This window comes from Strix uralensis, chromosome 5, assembly GCF_047716275.1.
Source record: "Strix uralensis isolate ZFMK-TIS-50842 chromosome 5, bStrUra1, whole genome shotgun sequence".
In the NCBI taxonomy this organism is placed as follows: Eukaryota; Metazoa; Chordata; class Aves; order Strigiformes; family Strigidae; genus Strix; species Strix uralensis.
This window is the reverse complement of record NC_133976.1, coordinates 7,209,571-7,222,385: the sequence shown is the minus strand read 5'-3', so window position 1 is coordinate 7,222,385 and position 12,815 is coordinate 7,209,571. Positions and strand designations below refer to the sequence as shown.

Sequence of the window (12,815 nt, the reverse complement as noted above, 5' to 3'; positions counted from 1 at the left end):
GCTGAGTTTTTTTTTGTTTGAATCAACAGCGCTGCTCCTTTCCTCTTTATTGTTATGTTGGCATAACTGGATTCTCAAGGAACCAGATAAACTTGAGCAATCTAATGTAGTTTCATTGCAGCATGTTTTCCCTAGTACTTTTAATGTTTAACTTCCTAAACCACACAACAGAGACACATCATCATGCCTTACAGCAGCTCATTTCCATGAATAAGGGATGCAAAACAGCACCACTCGGCACTTCTGATTCCACAGCATGGTATCTTTCTAAATTAAGAGCCTTAAGAAATACTCTTACAAATCTCTTGAGAGTGGGAATAAACAAAACTATTTCCATAACTGCAAGCAGACGTCAAGGTTTTGTCCCTTGTGAGCAGCTGACTCTGTGTGTCACCTTTCAGGACCTATCAAGAATGAAGGCAGTTACACCCAAGCCAACTTCTACCATTTTGTTGTTTTACAGCAACCTTGCAATAAATCCTGTAACTTTCAAAGGGGATTAGCAAAAGAACATGCATTTTCCCTCCAAGTGTACTCCCTGACCTTATTGGCAACAAACTACTTTGATGCACAACTGTGTAAAGGGTCGCAGTTGAGCAACAGTCTTAAATGGCAACATTTATACTATCTCCCTTTGGCACTGAGCTTAGTTAAGCAATCCAAAAGTCTAACATCTCTAATATAAGCATTGCATTTGTAAGACACGGCTGCCCAGCCTTTGGTTTGAAGTGAAGAGCTATCATAAGAGTTCATTCAGTATACTGCCAGCAGAAATAAATTTCACACATTTTAGTTTAGACTTTAATATCCACTACACACAGAAAAGAAGAGCGATAGCAGTCATGCTTTCCAAAAGTACTGTAATCAAACAGTTCATATACATCTGTAAGCCTATGTAAACAGATAACATCCTTCAACTACAGTTTATATTTCCCACAATTTAAGACCTGTCAAGGCAACAGAAAAACTCAGGGGAGCCTGCAGTTTTGAGAGACTCAAAATTCCTCCCTTACTAGCATATACGCCTACCATGCGCAAGAAAATATCCACCTCTCCCCCGCAAACAGTCATAAGCTATATATAAAAATGCAGCTGAAGTCCAGCACATGGAGTTTTACAGTCCCTGCACACTAGGACCTGTATTACTTCTCAACAGACTCCCATATCTGAGATAGGGGTACCTGCTAATCATAACATGCAGGCTTTTCCAGCAGTCAGAAAACCACCTTATTAACAATCAAAATTATCCCCTGCCTCAACCCTCAAATATTTTGGGGGAGAGCTATGTGGGGAAAGATATTTCCTCTTTCCTTGTAAGTCAGAAAATTAAATCCTTGGGTGCCATCCCAAGCCACACAGATTGCTCAAGTACTGCTGCCAGATCAAGCAAACAGGCAAAATGATGAACATAGACAAAAATACTGCAAGACACAGTAACATTATTTTTCTTGAGCACAGGACTGAGTACAATGGAGGAAGAGAGGGAAGCGTGCAGCGAAAGACAAAATAAACTTGGGTTTTTGCAGTCTCGTTTTCCTTCTAAATAGTATCATGAGTTTTTGTCAACAAAAGGACATTACTACCACCCCTTTTTTGGGGGGTAAATTTGGGTAGTTGCAATTTTATATTTTTCACCAACTTATTGTAGCATTAATTGTTCAGACCCAGCTGAATTCCTCTATTACATAGGGCATTATGATCAAAAGAGGCAGAAGGCTGAGCAGGGTTTCTTTAACCCGCATCCCATTCAGGTTTGGAAGTACTTGAAAGAACAGTAAGAAAGACTTCAGGTACACAAAATTGAGAGATATCTGGACTCTCTTTTCTGAAGCCTTTGAAAACTGTCATTTTGAATACTACTAAACGTGAAGGAATTAAACTCTACTGCTTATAGGCCTTGTGGTCAACAGCTTGTTTATAGATTGATACTTAGATGTCAAGAACATAAGGATCAAGGTCTCCTTATATGTAGCAGTTGTATGTTAATCTCCAAATGCATATACTTGACCCCTAGACACACTACATGAAGTCATTATGCAGTTCAGTTTTCAACACGGAGAAAAGCAATTTAAGAAGGTTTCTAAGTCCTCCAGTACCGACCCTGCTAAGAGAGCCATGAACTCATTTGCAAATCACTGAGATTATTCTGTGGATAATAACCTATTACAAATATAACGAAAATTGTAAAAGTTACTCTGTACCTGACAGTTCCCCTGCTATTACCTCATCATTTATTTTAAAACCTTAATTAAAAAAAAAAAATCAAGGGGAAACTTCTAACAGCCTTTGAACTGCATCTTTATTTCCTGAATACTGAACCTTGCTGGAACTTTAAGGACTAATAGAAGTAAGAAACTCATGCACCGTTCAACGGAGGATCTTGTACTACACTGTAAATTGCTAGGAAAAATGGCATGTGAGTAAAACCTCAAGGGAAAAAAAAAAAAATAAAATCAAAGGCCTCATTTTCCACATCCTCTCATGTGGAACTGTCTACCTCAGAATAGGTTATACAAAAGACTAAACCAACAGCTAATGTTCTTGCAAAAAGGTATCCTGAGTGCCAAGTCACATCTTCACGAACCAACACTGCCTCCTATGTTCTGTTACGAGAACACAGGCTGTTTCCTCCACATCTCAGAAAAACTTTGTAATTTCTTTATCATTTGTAATTCAATATTTAAAAGCATTAAGTCTGCTATCAAAAATTTATCCAGAACATTAGCTTAAAAACAAAAAGGATTGAAACATCTGCTAGGTTTTAAAGTTGTACAGTGTGCTTAGGAGCTTGATGGGCTAAACCTCACTCAAGAGCAGACTTTCTCAATTGTTCTCAGAAACAGGCGCTTAAATTTATCAAAGCCCTTTTATAAACACCTAAAAAAACCCCCGCATCTCCCCTCACATTCATTTGTATCTTACACATTATACATTTGGAAACTTTTCCGTGGCCCACTGCAAGTTGTTTCACCCGCTCTGTTAACCTAGTAGATATTTCTTACCTACTACATGTGGCATAGATGGTCCCTTCACTCCATTTCCTGGGCTTAGACAGGGTTGAGTGGCTACTTTTAGACTCTACTTCACCTGTCTAACCAGCTTCTCAAAGAATTTTGAGGGATGAATTTCTGGAAGTAACAGGTCCATAGCATCAGCTGGTCCAATAAAATACTGAGCGTCGATTTACAACACTTAAGTGCACATCAAAAAACTGCTATTCCTGCATGTGACTCATACTGCCTCTCTATAACAAGGCAAAGGGCAATCCCTGCAGAAGATGTTCTCTGCATTAGGTTGCTTTTCAACAGGGTTGAACTTACAGGACTTCTTATCTCACCTCTATGGTTGCGATTATTAAAAAGTTTGACAAAATTTCCAAGGTTTATTAACAGGCATAATATAACAACCAGCTTATCTTGTAAGTGAAAGGGCATTATCATATCATTAGAACTATCGCTAATATTTATACCAGTCTCAAGGTGGGCAATCATGTCTTAACAAAATGTAGTCCACACATGCTAACAATAAGGATGAAAACTGTGTTCTAAACCAATACACTCAACAGGGCTCTAAAAGGATTTTTGTTCAAAGGAGGAGTTTTAATTACTTAACATAAATGCCAATTAAAAATGGGGTTTTTTTAATCATACTTCCACAACACTAAGTTTTTGAAAGCCTACATTAAAATCTGAAAAGTTAAGGATCACACCACCCACAAGTTTTTTTGTGAACACAGCTAAGTAAAATGCAATGCTTACTTTGAAGCAGAAACATCGACTACGTTAATGAGTGCATCATTTTGAAGTCTTTGTTGATTTATACAAAATTAACAAGGAGGAAAGTTAACTCATTATTCTGAACTTTTCAGCCACACAGTGTCAACATCATGAGAAAATCCAAACATTTAAAATAGTCAAAGCTTATCTACTCATGCTCAGTATATTTGCAATAAGGTCATATTTTTTTTAATGGTTTGTATTGAAGTACTGCATTGCTGAAGTTTTCTCAGAACTTGAGACAGTTGAGAATTACAGCAAGGGCAGTTCCCTGACCTGAACAATGTATAGATCGATACCAGATAAGCACATAGTAAACAGGGGAGGAAGGAAGAGGCAAAGAAAGTGGTTTGCCTTAAGTTCCACGTCACTGGCACAGCTGGATTAAGAAACAGATCTCCAAATTGCCATTGCAAAGCCTTTTCTGTATTATGACCCATGAAGTGGATTTTTAAGTTAATACAATCGAACAGAAAACAACACAAACCAAAAAAGGGTATACAACATTTCAGCTGTTACTTATGCAGGGCATGAAACTTTACACCATACTAAGTATTAATAAAAGAAGTAGAAATATAGTGCATTTATCCTCCAAGTAGCCCTCCCAAGGGATCTGGATGTATTATGTATCGTTATTTTCATTTGTTCAGCACTTCAGGTTCTTATACCAGCTACATTTTTTATTTCTGCTTGCTAAAGACTAGGGAACGGGCAGCTAATCAATAGTATAATTAAGGAAGACCACTGTTCTGGTTCAGCAATAATCATTTCACTGTTTGGGTGTGGACATTTTGTACAAATAACTTCGTAATTTAGAAATACCATGCACAGACAGGACAATAATATGTGCTTTAATCAAAACCAACATATTCATAAAATATAAGATACATAGAGACCAAAACGATTTTACAAATTACATACATTCCCCTAGTCGTAAGTATAACTTTCATTTCATGGAAACCACAAGGCTGCACTGCCCATATTAAGTCTACCTTACCGAAACAGCAAAGTCTGTTCTGATAAAAAAAACCAAACAAACATCATAACCCAAATTTATACCAACATTAGATAAGGCTTTATAAGGGAAATAAATGCAACACTTCTCAAATTAAACTTAACCTTTCGATTAGGTGATGATCCCACAATCGTGTCACAAGGTTTGCTTATTTACCACCCACGAGCTGAGCTGTGCTATCTGGCAGTGTGCGCGGTCTTCTCACACTGGAAAAGGAGTCTAAATGGATTGGACTACTGCAGTTTGAGGTGTTGTCTTTCAGCTAGGGGTTATTCTCTTACAGCAGGATCTGTAGAAGAGAGCGTGCCTGCTACAGGCTGCTCAGCCACAACCGTTCTTAGTACGGTGTGAACTTGAGGTGAAATTACTGATGGTTCAAGTTAACACCCATGCTGTGAAATCTCACCACACAGGAGCTAGAATGCATTCATGAATAGCTGGGGCACTAACTTTACCTGATACGAGATAAAACCTGACAGAAAATGCACTGGTTTCAAGTCTTAGCAAAGGTGGTCGAACCAATTAATTCTGCCGTAAAAATGGCATAAACTAAGAGCACAAACACACACAGAGTTTTGCCACATCTTCTAAATCAAGTGGTGCTTGCTGAACACTTGTGTCCCAAATTCATTACGAAGTGGTTAACCAAGCAGGAATTCTCCAAGGAGCTCAGGGTACTTTTTGCTGAACCTCTTTATACATGAGGATAGCGGAATACAAAAACCATATTATTTAATATTCACAAAGGGATGATACAAAGTGTACAGTTCTTTTCAGACCCACAAGACTCAGTCCTGAAAGCAGTTACAACAAGGGACACATCAAATTTTAGTGCTCAACCTTCTGAGCAAACCGTCCTCAAGACACCTGGCTGAGTCACCTAGCCTCCCATTAGGGGAAACCATGAAAAAAAGCTCCTTGGTAAGGCACCAAAGTCTTCTGAGAATCACTACTCACTCACCTTGGAAATGTAAACTATAGATTTCTCATCTCCCCCGCCCCTTTCATTCTCTATGATCCCAGAATCATGAATTCTCAGTGCTCACAATTGTTACCCTAGTCCAACATACTTTTCAAACTGGCTTCTAACTCCAACATCTTCTCCCCTCCTTCTCACTCTCTTCTCCTGCACCTCATAATGTTGTAGGTTAGACATAATGTAAAACCTAGCATCAGAATTGGACTGACAGTGTTGCTAGCACTCCATAAATGCAGAGATAAGGGTGAGGATGTTGCTACCTATCATTTTTTTAATGTACCAACAAGCGGGGTAAAGAGTGTTATTAAATTTGCAGGAATAAAAAAATAAGGCAGTTGCACAGCATTAATGCAACTGGTTGCACATTTTAGAAAAGACAATTCTGATCGGGTTATAGGCTACTTAACACAAGACTTGGTAAACCTCTATAAAGCACCTAGAACAAGGGCCCTGCATTTGATCGAGTCTCCTCAATACTGCAGAAATATAAATAAGCATTGAATAATTACTGGAAAACAATCTCTCAGATATCAAGCCATGAATTGCCCTTTTCTTTGAAATTCTGCTTTTCTGGAAAAAAAAAGTAATAATAGTAACATTAAATTCCAATAATTTTATTTTCTTTCAGAAAAAGTCTATATTTAGGAATCAGATGCAGGTACTACAGGAGGAAACTGTCCCTATACAATTAAGTACTCTCTTCATGTGAGCAGATAAAATAAACCCCAAGCACATTGTATTTGTAATTTGTACTGTTGACTGAAGCTAGGTAACCAATTCTGGTTTACTAGGAAAGACTCACTCATGGTAAGTAACAACGAAGATAGTTCACCTCACAATTCTCTGTACTAAATTGGACCCGGCATTTATTTTGCACAGTGGAGGGAGACAAAGAAGGAGGGAAGGGGTGGGGGGAGCTTCAAAGAACAACTTATTACTGTACCTGAAACTTGTATTACCATACCTGAACAACTTTTAAACACAAATATGTATTTTTGTATCAGATATTTACCGTTGCTGTACAGTGAAGTGTAAGATCTTTCAAAAGAACTGAAAAGTCACCCTCAGAGGGTTGGGGTATTTTTTGACTGGGTATAAATAACATTGTCTGCTAGAAATCTACTTACGGCTGAGTGAGGTCACGAGTAATAAAGTCTGAACTCTTGAAGAGTAGGAAGATGTCACTGAGAGCTTTACATTTCAGAGAGCTGTTCATTGCTATCCAGTAGGCATCCTAAACAAAAAAGATTATCCAAAAATGCACTTTTACTAGCAGAAAGGAATGCAAGCTGCAGATCTATCTAAATATTACACAACATTTGAAATACACACAGAAAATTATTTTTTTAGTTTTTATTTTGAGGAAAACTTCATTAGCTATTACAAGAGACACAACAGTTATTGCTTCTTTTATGAATACTCTTGTTGAAAGTAGAGGAAATCCATTAAAAAAAACCTAAGTTTTTGCCTTACTGCTTCAAGGCATTTTCTTGGAATGCTTGACTGAACATGTTTCCCTCGAGAATATGATACAAAAAAATTTGGGTGCATCCATCCTTAAGGTATAGTTAAGAGTACCTAAAACTGACTAGAGGGAAGTTTATTGCTTTTTTAAAAAATGTGGGGATTTTAATCTTTATCCCAGGTAAAGGTTTCAACTACTATCCTAAATGAGAAGAGTCTGACCATCATACTGCTATCTGTGACAAGGATACAGGCCTTTATGTAAGTAAGCCAGTGCTGCCTTGCATCAGCCTCACCAAACAGTGCAGCATCTAGCTCTAATCCACCAGAACAATCTGCTGTATCACACTTCACTGATATCTTGTCTATCACTTCTTGCTTCATCAGAACCACTAGTCCCTTCTACTTTCCAATGCATTAAGATAAAACAAACAAACAAAAAATCCTTATGATAACATCTGTTACAAGTTTTAGGAGTCAGCATTCTTACCCTTGGAGCACTCCAGTTAAGTTTGGGAAAAACACTACCACCCAAGGAACTTATTGCTTCTTGAACTTTAGCTGTGAACTCAGGAAATTCTGGTGCCTGAACAAAGAACAACAAAAATATTAATTTCAATACATTTAATAGTGAAGTGTAGCCATCTTCTAAATACCATTAGAAATCATATTGTAGAAGGAATAAACATGTCCAAAATCAGGAACCAAGAACCCCACAAAAATAATGTCTTTGTAGAAATAAATCACTTAAGAATCAACTCTGACATTCTTTCAATCAGAGAAAATTGAAAATATGTTTCCAGTTCTCACCCTCATTGCTAACAAGATTCCATGAATCTACAAAAACCCAAAACTTCATAATGATCATCATGAAAACTGCAAGTTGGCAAACGTGCAAGATAAATAAACAGACCTTAAATACATACCTCTTGTTTTATACCTGATAGTAGATTATTGTATACAAATAAGATCCAAGAAGACTTACAAACAAGCAAACAAACTTTCAATAATAGTTTGTTTAGAACGAAGCACCTCTTCAAAAAAATCTAAAATAAAAATATTGTACCATTCTTTCAAAGTATTAAAAGGTACAAAGAGATCAGCTCTGGTTTATAATAGTTCTCTAGTTGCATTTAGGAGCACAGTAAGAGAGCAAACCTAAATAAATCAATTCATAGGCAATTTGAGTGACAGCTCCTCATTTAAGCTTTAATTTTACAAAATGTTGTTAGTAATACTTTAATAATAAGCTCTTAAATTAGGTCTTAAAGTAACTCCTTAACAATATATTGCATCAAAATAGAGGATACACTGCGAAGGTAAGGGTTGGACTAGAAGACCTTGTCTTCTAAAGAACATGGTCAAAATTGTAAACATAAGGGAAAAAAAACTCCTCAGGACGCTATAAACTCCACCCTGAATGCGGCACAATAAAAAACAGATTGCTGACCTTTAAAATAACATGAAAGGATTTCAGGCATATGTCAAAGATTTTTCATGTAATAGGATTTATAGTAAAAAGTATATAAGAACACTATTTCTGCCTGAATATTTTTAAAGTCAACTCAAAAATAAGATCTATGCTAAAGCTAATTGATGTCTCTAAAACAACAAAGCCCTCACAGCCACAGAAGTGATCAAAAAAAGGTTCATACATTTTGGCATCTCCTTTCTGCAGCCCCCTCAAATGCAAACACTTAAAAAAAACCCTCTCACATTTTAGCGCAGTGACCCAGACTGAACTTCAAACATTCTGAATCTTTCCTTAGTACGTTACCTAGTCTCCATGGGAAACTACACTTGAAAAACTGAAAAAGCACTTCTCTTATTTTACTTTATTTTTAGAGCTTCAGTCAATTCTAGAAATTGCTCCTGCAAGAGGTAAAACTCTTCATCCACTGCATTCTGATCCAATCTCCTCTTGTTTTGACAGAAGTCAGGAGTCATAGTATATATGTAATACCAGCACATACTAAGTCTCCCTGGGGAAATGTTACCATTGTGTCATTTGATTAATACAAGGGAAGAATTATACCCGGGAGAATAGCTCTAAGGCTGCATAAACAACCAGATTCTAACATTTCCTAAATTCTGAATGCCTGACTTTGCAACCATCAATATTAATGCACATTTTTTTAAACACAGCATTTTCTGTAAGCCTATATTCTAATTCTTCTTCAGAATATAGAAGGGGCAAGGGAAACAAGTTCTACCTGACAACTCAGGCAGGTCATCAAATCAGAATAATCACAACCACAGCTCACCTTATTGCCAAGAAACCAATAGGGAATTATAACCTGGGCTTTATTGATAGTAAGATAGTAATGCCCTAGGCTGACAGCAAATGCAGAATAGCAATCTCCAGCCTGTTCTACTATTCTTTACACACTATGTTCCCTAGTGTCTCCCTGTTCAGCTTCCACATCACTACTCGATCCATTCTCATCTCTTGCAGTAACTCCAGATGAAGCTCCCCACCCTTCTGCATTCTACACAGGCTGTTTCTTCACTCTCTTCATCGCTGGTAAAGCGCTAACAGGCAATACTTAAAAGCACAGAAGACTATTTCCATTCATTCACTGACCTCAGAGCAGGCCCTAGTTTTCAGGTAGGGAAAGCACATTTGCCATGGATGGAGTCTTCAGAGCAATCATCTACCAAATTTACGAGATGGTAAAGAGGACATTGTGAAATTCTACTTTCAGAGTCTCCTTCTTTGACCAGAGATGAATGTAGGTGTATTTTTGTAGAAACTAGACACAGGCACAAACCATGTTCATTATTAGCCATTTTGAAAGTTCCAGGTTTGGCAAAAGACAAAGCCCTGCCAGTCTCTGAACAAGACCCACCTTGGAAGCCAAAACACCCCTCTTCTTCCTCTCCCCCTGCTTTTATCGCTGACCATGATGTTATATGGTATGGAATATCTCTTAAAACAGCTCAGGTCAGCTGTCCTGGCTCTGTTCTCTCTCCTCTTGCCTACCCCTAGCCTAGTCGCTGGAGAAGGGTGTGGGGCAGACTAGGAAAAGAGAAAGCCTTGATGCTCTGCAAGCACTGGTCAGCAACAGCTGAAAGTTAACTCCATCCCAGCCAGCCCCAGCAGAACGTTAGCTGTAAAGCTGAATCCGTACACAGTGCTTACCCAGCTAACCTGAAAGCACTTGGCCTATACCCTTCGGATGGGTATCATACATCTTGATTATATATTTCCTTATTGTGTTGTACACTATAATGAAACCCAATTCAGAAGTCTGATATTACTTCTTTAGCAACATTAACATGAGCTTCGCAAAAGATAAGATGAATACCAAAATGCTTGTTTTGAATAATTTACAATCTGAGGCATCTACTTTATCAAAGCTTAGAATTCTGAACTGAAGCCATTAGCGTGTGCAAATTTGGCATGTTTTAAAATCTAGGCTATAAATTCTGTGCTAGCGTAAATGCAACTCAAAGCAGGGCTGTGTTTATATGGCACCTAATGCAATGTCAGCAATTCAACACTATGTTGAACAACAGGGACCTAATATGACTGAAGTAATATCAATAGCAGACAAGTGACACAAATATATCAACTCTGACAATGATAGGGCAACAGCAGATTCAAAAAAGATGTAAAAAAAAAGTCAAGGAAGCCTGATTCATATCCATCATGATCCTGATTCTAAGCCAGACAGAGTGCAAGTAGAGCATAAAGACAGAAAAAGGGAAAAAAAAAAAAGATACGATAGAAAGAAATGTACTTAGAAGGAAATAATGGCACAGGTGTAAGAGAAGAGCTGTGAAAACTGAGCTGCAGGGGCTTCGTTTCTTCTGCATCCAGTCTGATTAAGTAATTGGGAGATATTCAAAGTGGTGAAAATGAAAGACAGCTATATTTAGAGCCATACTTCAGTTCATTTCCTATAGTCTAACAAGTGTGTGATTGTTGGGGATGAAGAAAAGCATTTTATTTTTAGTTAAATAAAATTAAGTCAGCAAAACTTTTTTAAAGTTACAGACATCTACACTGCCATCCATCTAGAATAGTCTGAAAAATGTTAAATACAGCAACAGGTATCTCTAACTGGCAACAAGTTTATATCACAAGGTTGCAGAAAGGATACTGCTGACAAACCCACAGTGGGCTTTTACAGGACCTTACCTTAAGTGTTGTAGTATTCTCATCATCCGACCACTGTTAAAAATAAGAACAAATCAAAGGTTACTGGTTTCCTGAGACATCCTTTATAATTTATGAGAACACCAGAATTCACGTGGCTTCCTATAACATGTAGATCAAATCATTGCCCTGGAGCTCCTATAACACAACATCACCATCCTCCAATTATTACGGCTGTAAATTAAGACAGGAAAAATATTCTATATTCAGCAGAAGTACTGTTCTAAAGTATGGATAAAAGAAGACACCCATACATTTTAATTGTGGTTTATATCACAAACTTGGACATTTCAGAACTCAACAGAGTCTTCCCTGTCTAAAGCTTGTCTCCAGCTCCAGCACCTCCATCCTTAGACCCGTGATCCAATAGTTTCACTTATATTTCTTTTCCATCTCCTTTTTATACCTTCTGTCACCTTGTGCTTACAACATTTTTCAGTGTTTTTCTTCTAGAATACCCTCCTGAGCTATTATGGTCTCAGAAACTTCCACTGTTTCTTGAAATAACTCCTCCAAATGTACTCCTCCTCCTAATTTTTCAGGGCATGAAACAGCATTAAGGTCAATTCCAAGATCCTTCAACATTCTCTACTCATTATTACAAATGCAATTATCAAGAAATAAAAAAAAATTTAAAAGTCTTCTGTGAAAGAGCATAGAAAGATTTTAAACCTTCCCTGACATCAAAGTATAAATAATGATGGTTTTAAGTTTTACAAGGCAACTACCACATGATTACCTTTTTTGTGAAGTACTCTCCTCACCTATAAATTATGCAGAAAAGGTTACACATTCATATTTTTCTCAAGAGACTTGATATCAAGTTGCATTTTATACTGACCTGTATTTCCTCTGCATCATCACTCCCCTCCTGAGCATGACTTGGCGGATCTTCTCTAAAACAAAAAATTAGCAGGAAAAAAGTTAAGCACTGGAGTTTGACTTGACCATATACATTACCTTTGCACAGCATCTACCAGCTGTTGGTCTCAAAATGTTTTTGTAAGATTAAGCCTCAAAACCCCTGGCAGAGAACAATCAGAGCAAGCCAGTTGTTTTGCTGATTAAGAATACCACTTAAACTCGGACACCAGAGTGGAAAGAGTAGGTGTATTTTACTGGGGATAACTAAATAATGTAACAGAGCAATACAGAAAACATACAGTAAGAAAAGACAGAATAGTGCACTTAAACAAATAGGAAAATACAGGGTAATGCATCAAATCATTACTACCTGAGAGAGAGAATAGCAATTAAGAAAGATCCATCACCACTTGTATATGTTACCATCATCCAGACCCACAGCCGCTGGGCAGCCCCGGTTACAGCGAGGATTTGGAGAGCCTGTCCCGGCAAGTGGGAAGTCCTACGCGGTGCGTCCACCCGTAGGTGAGGCTTCCAAAGTCGCTGTGAGTGGGT

General features: G+C 37.7%; 1 protein-coding gene across 3 annotated transcripts in view; it reads right to left on the bottom strand.

Moving 5' to 3' along the window:
• CDC123 (cell division cycle 123) overlaps positions 1-12,815 on the bottom strand; it is a 39,025-nt gene that overhangs the window by 22,407 nt on the left and 3,803 nt on the right. For all 3 annotated transcript variants that reach the window (XR_012629115.1, XM_074869780.1, XM_074869781.1), the window contains exons 3-6: positions 12,238-12,292; positions 11,379-11,411; positions 7,725-7,820; positions 6,898-7,004 (exon numbers count right to left, since the gene is read on the bottom strand). Coding sequence is in view for 2 of the 3 variants with exons in the window: in XM_074869780.1 (XP_074725881.1) it covers positions 6,898-7,004; positions 7,725-7,820; positions 11,379-11,411; positions 12,238-12,292 (291 nt within the window). In the remaining variant the exon portion in view is untranslated. The remainder of the gene's footprint in view (positions 1-6,897; positions 7,005-7,724; positions 7,821-11,378; positions 11,412-12,237; positions 12,293-12,815) is intronic.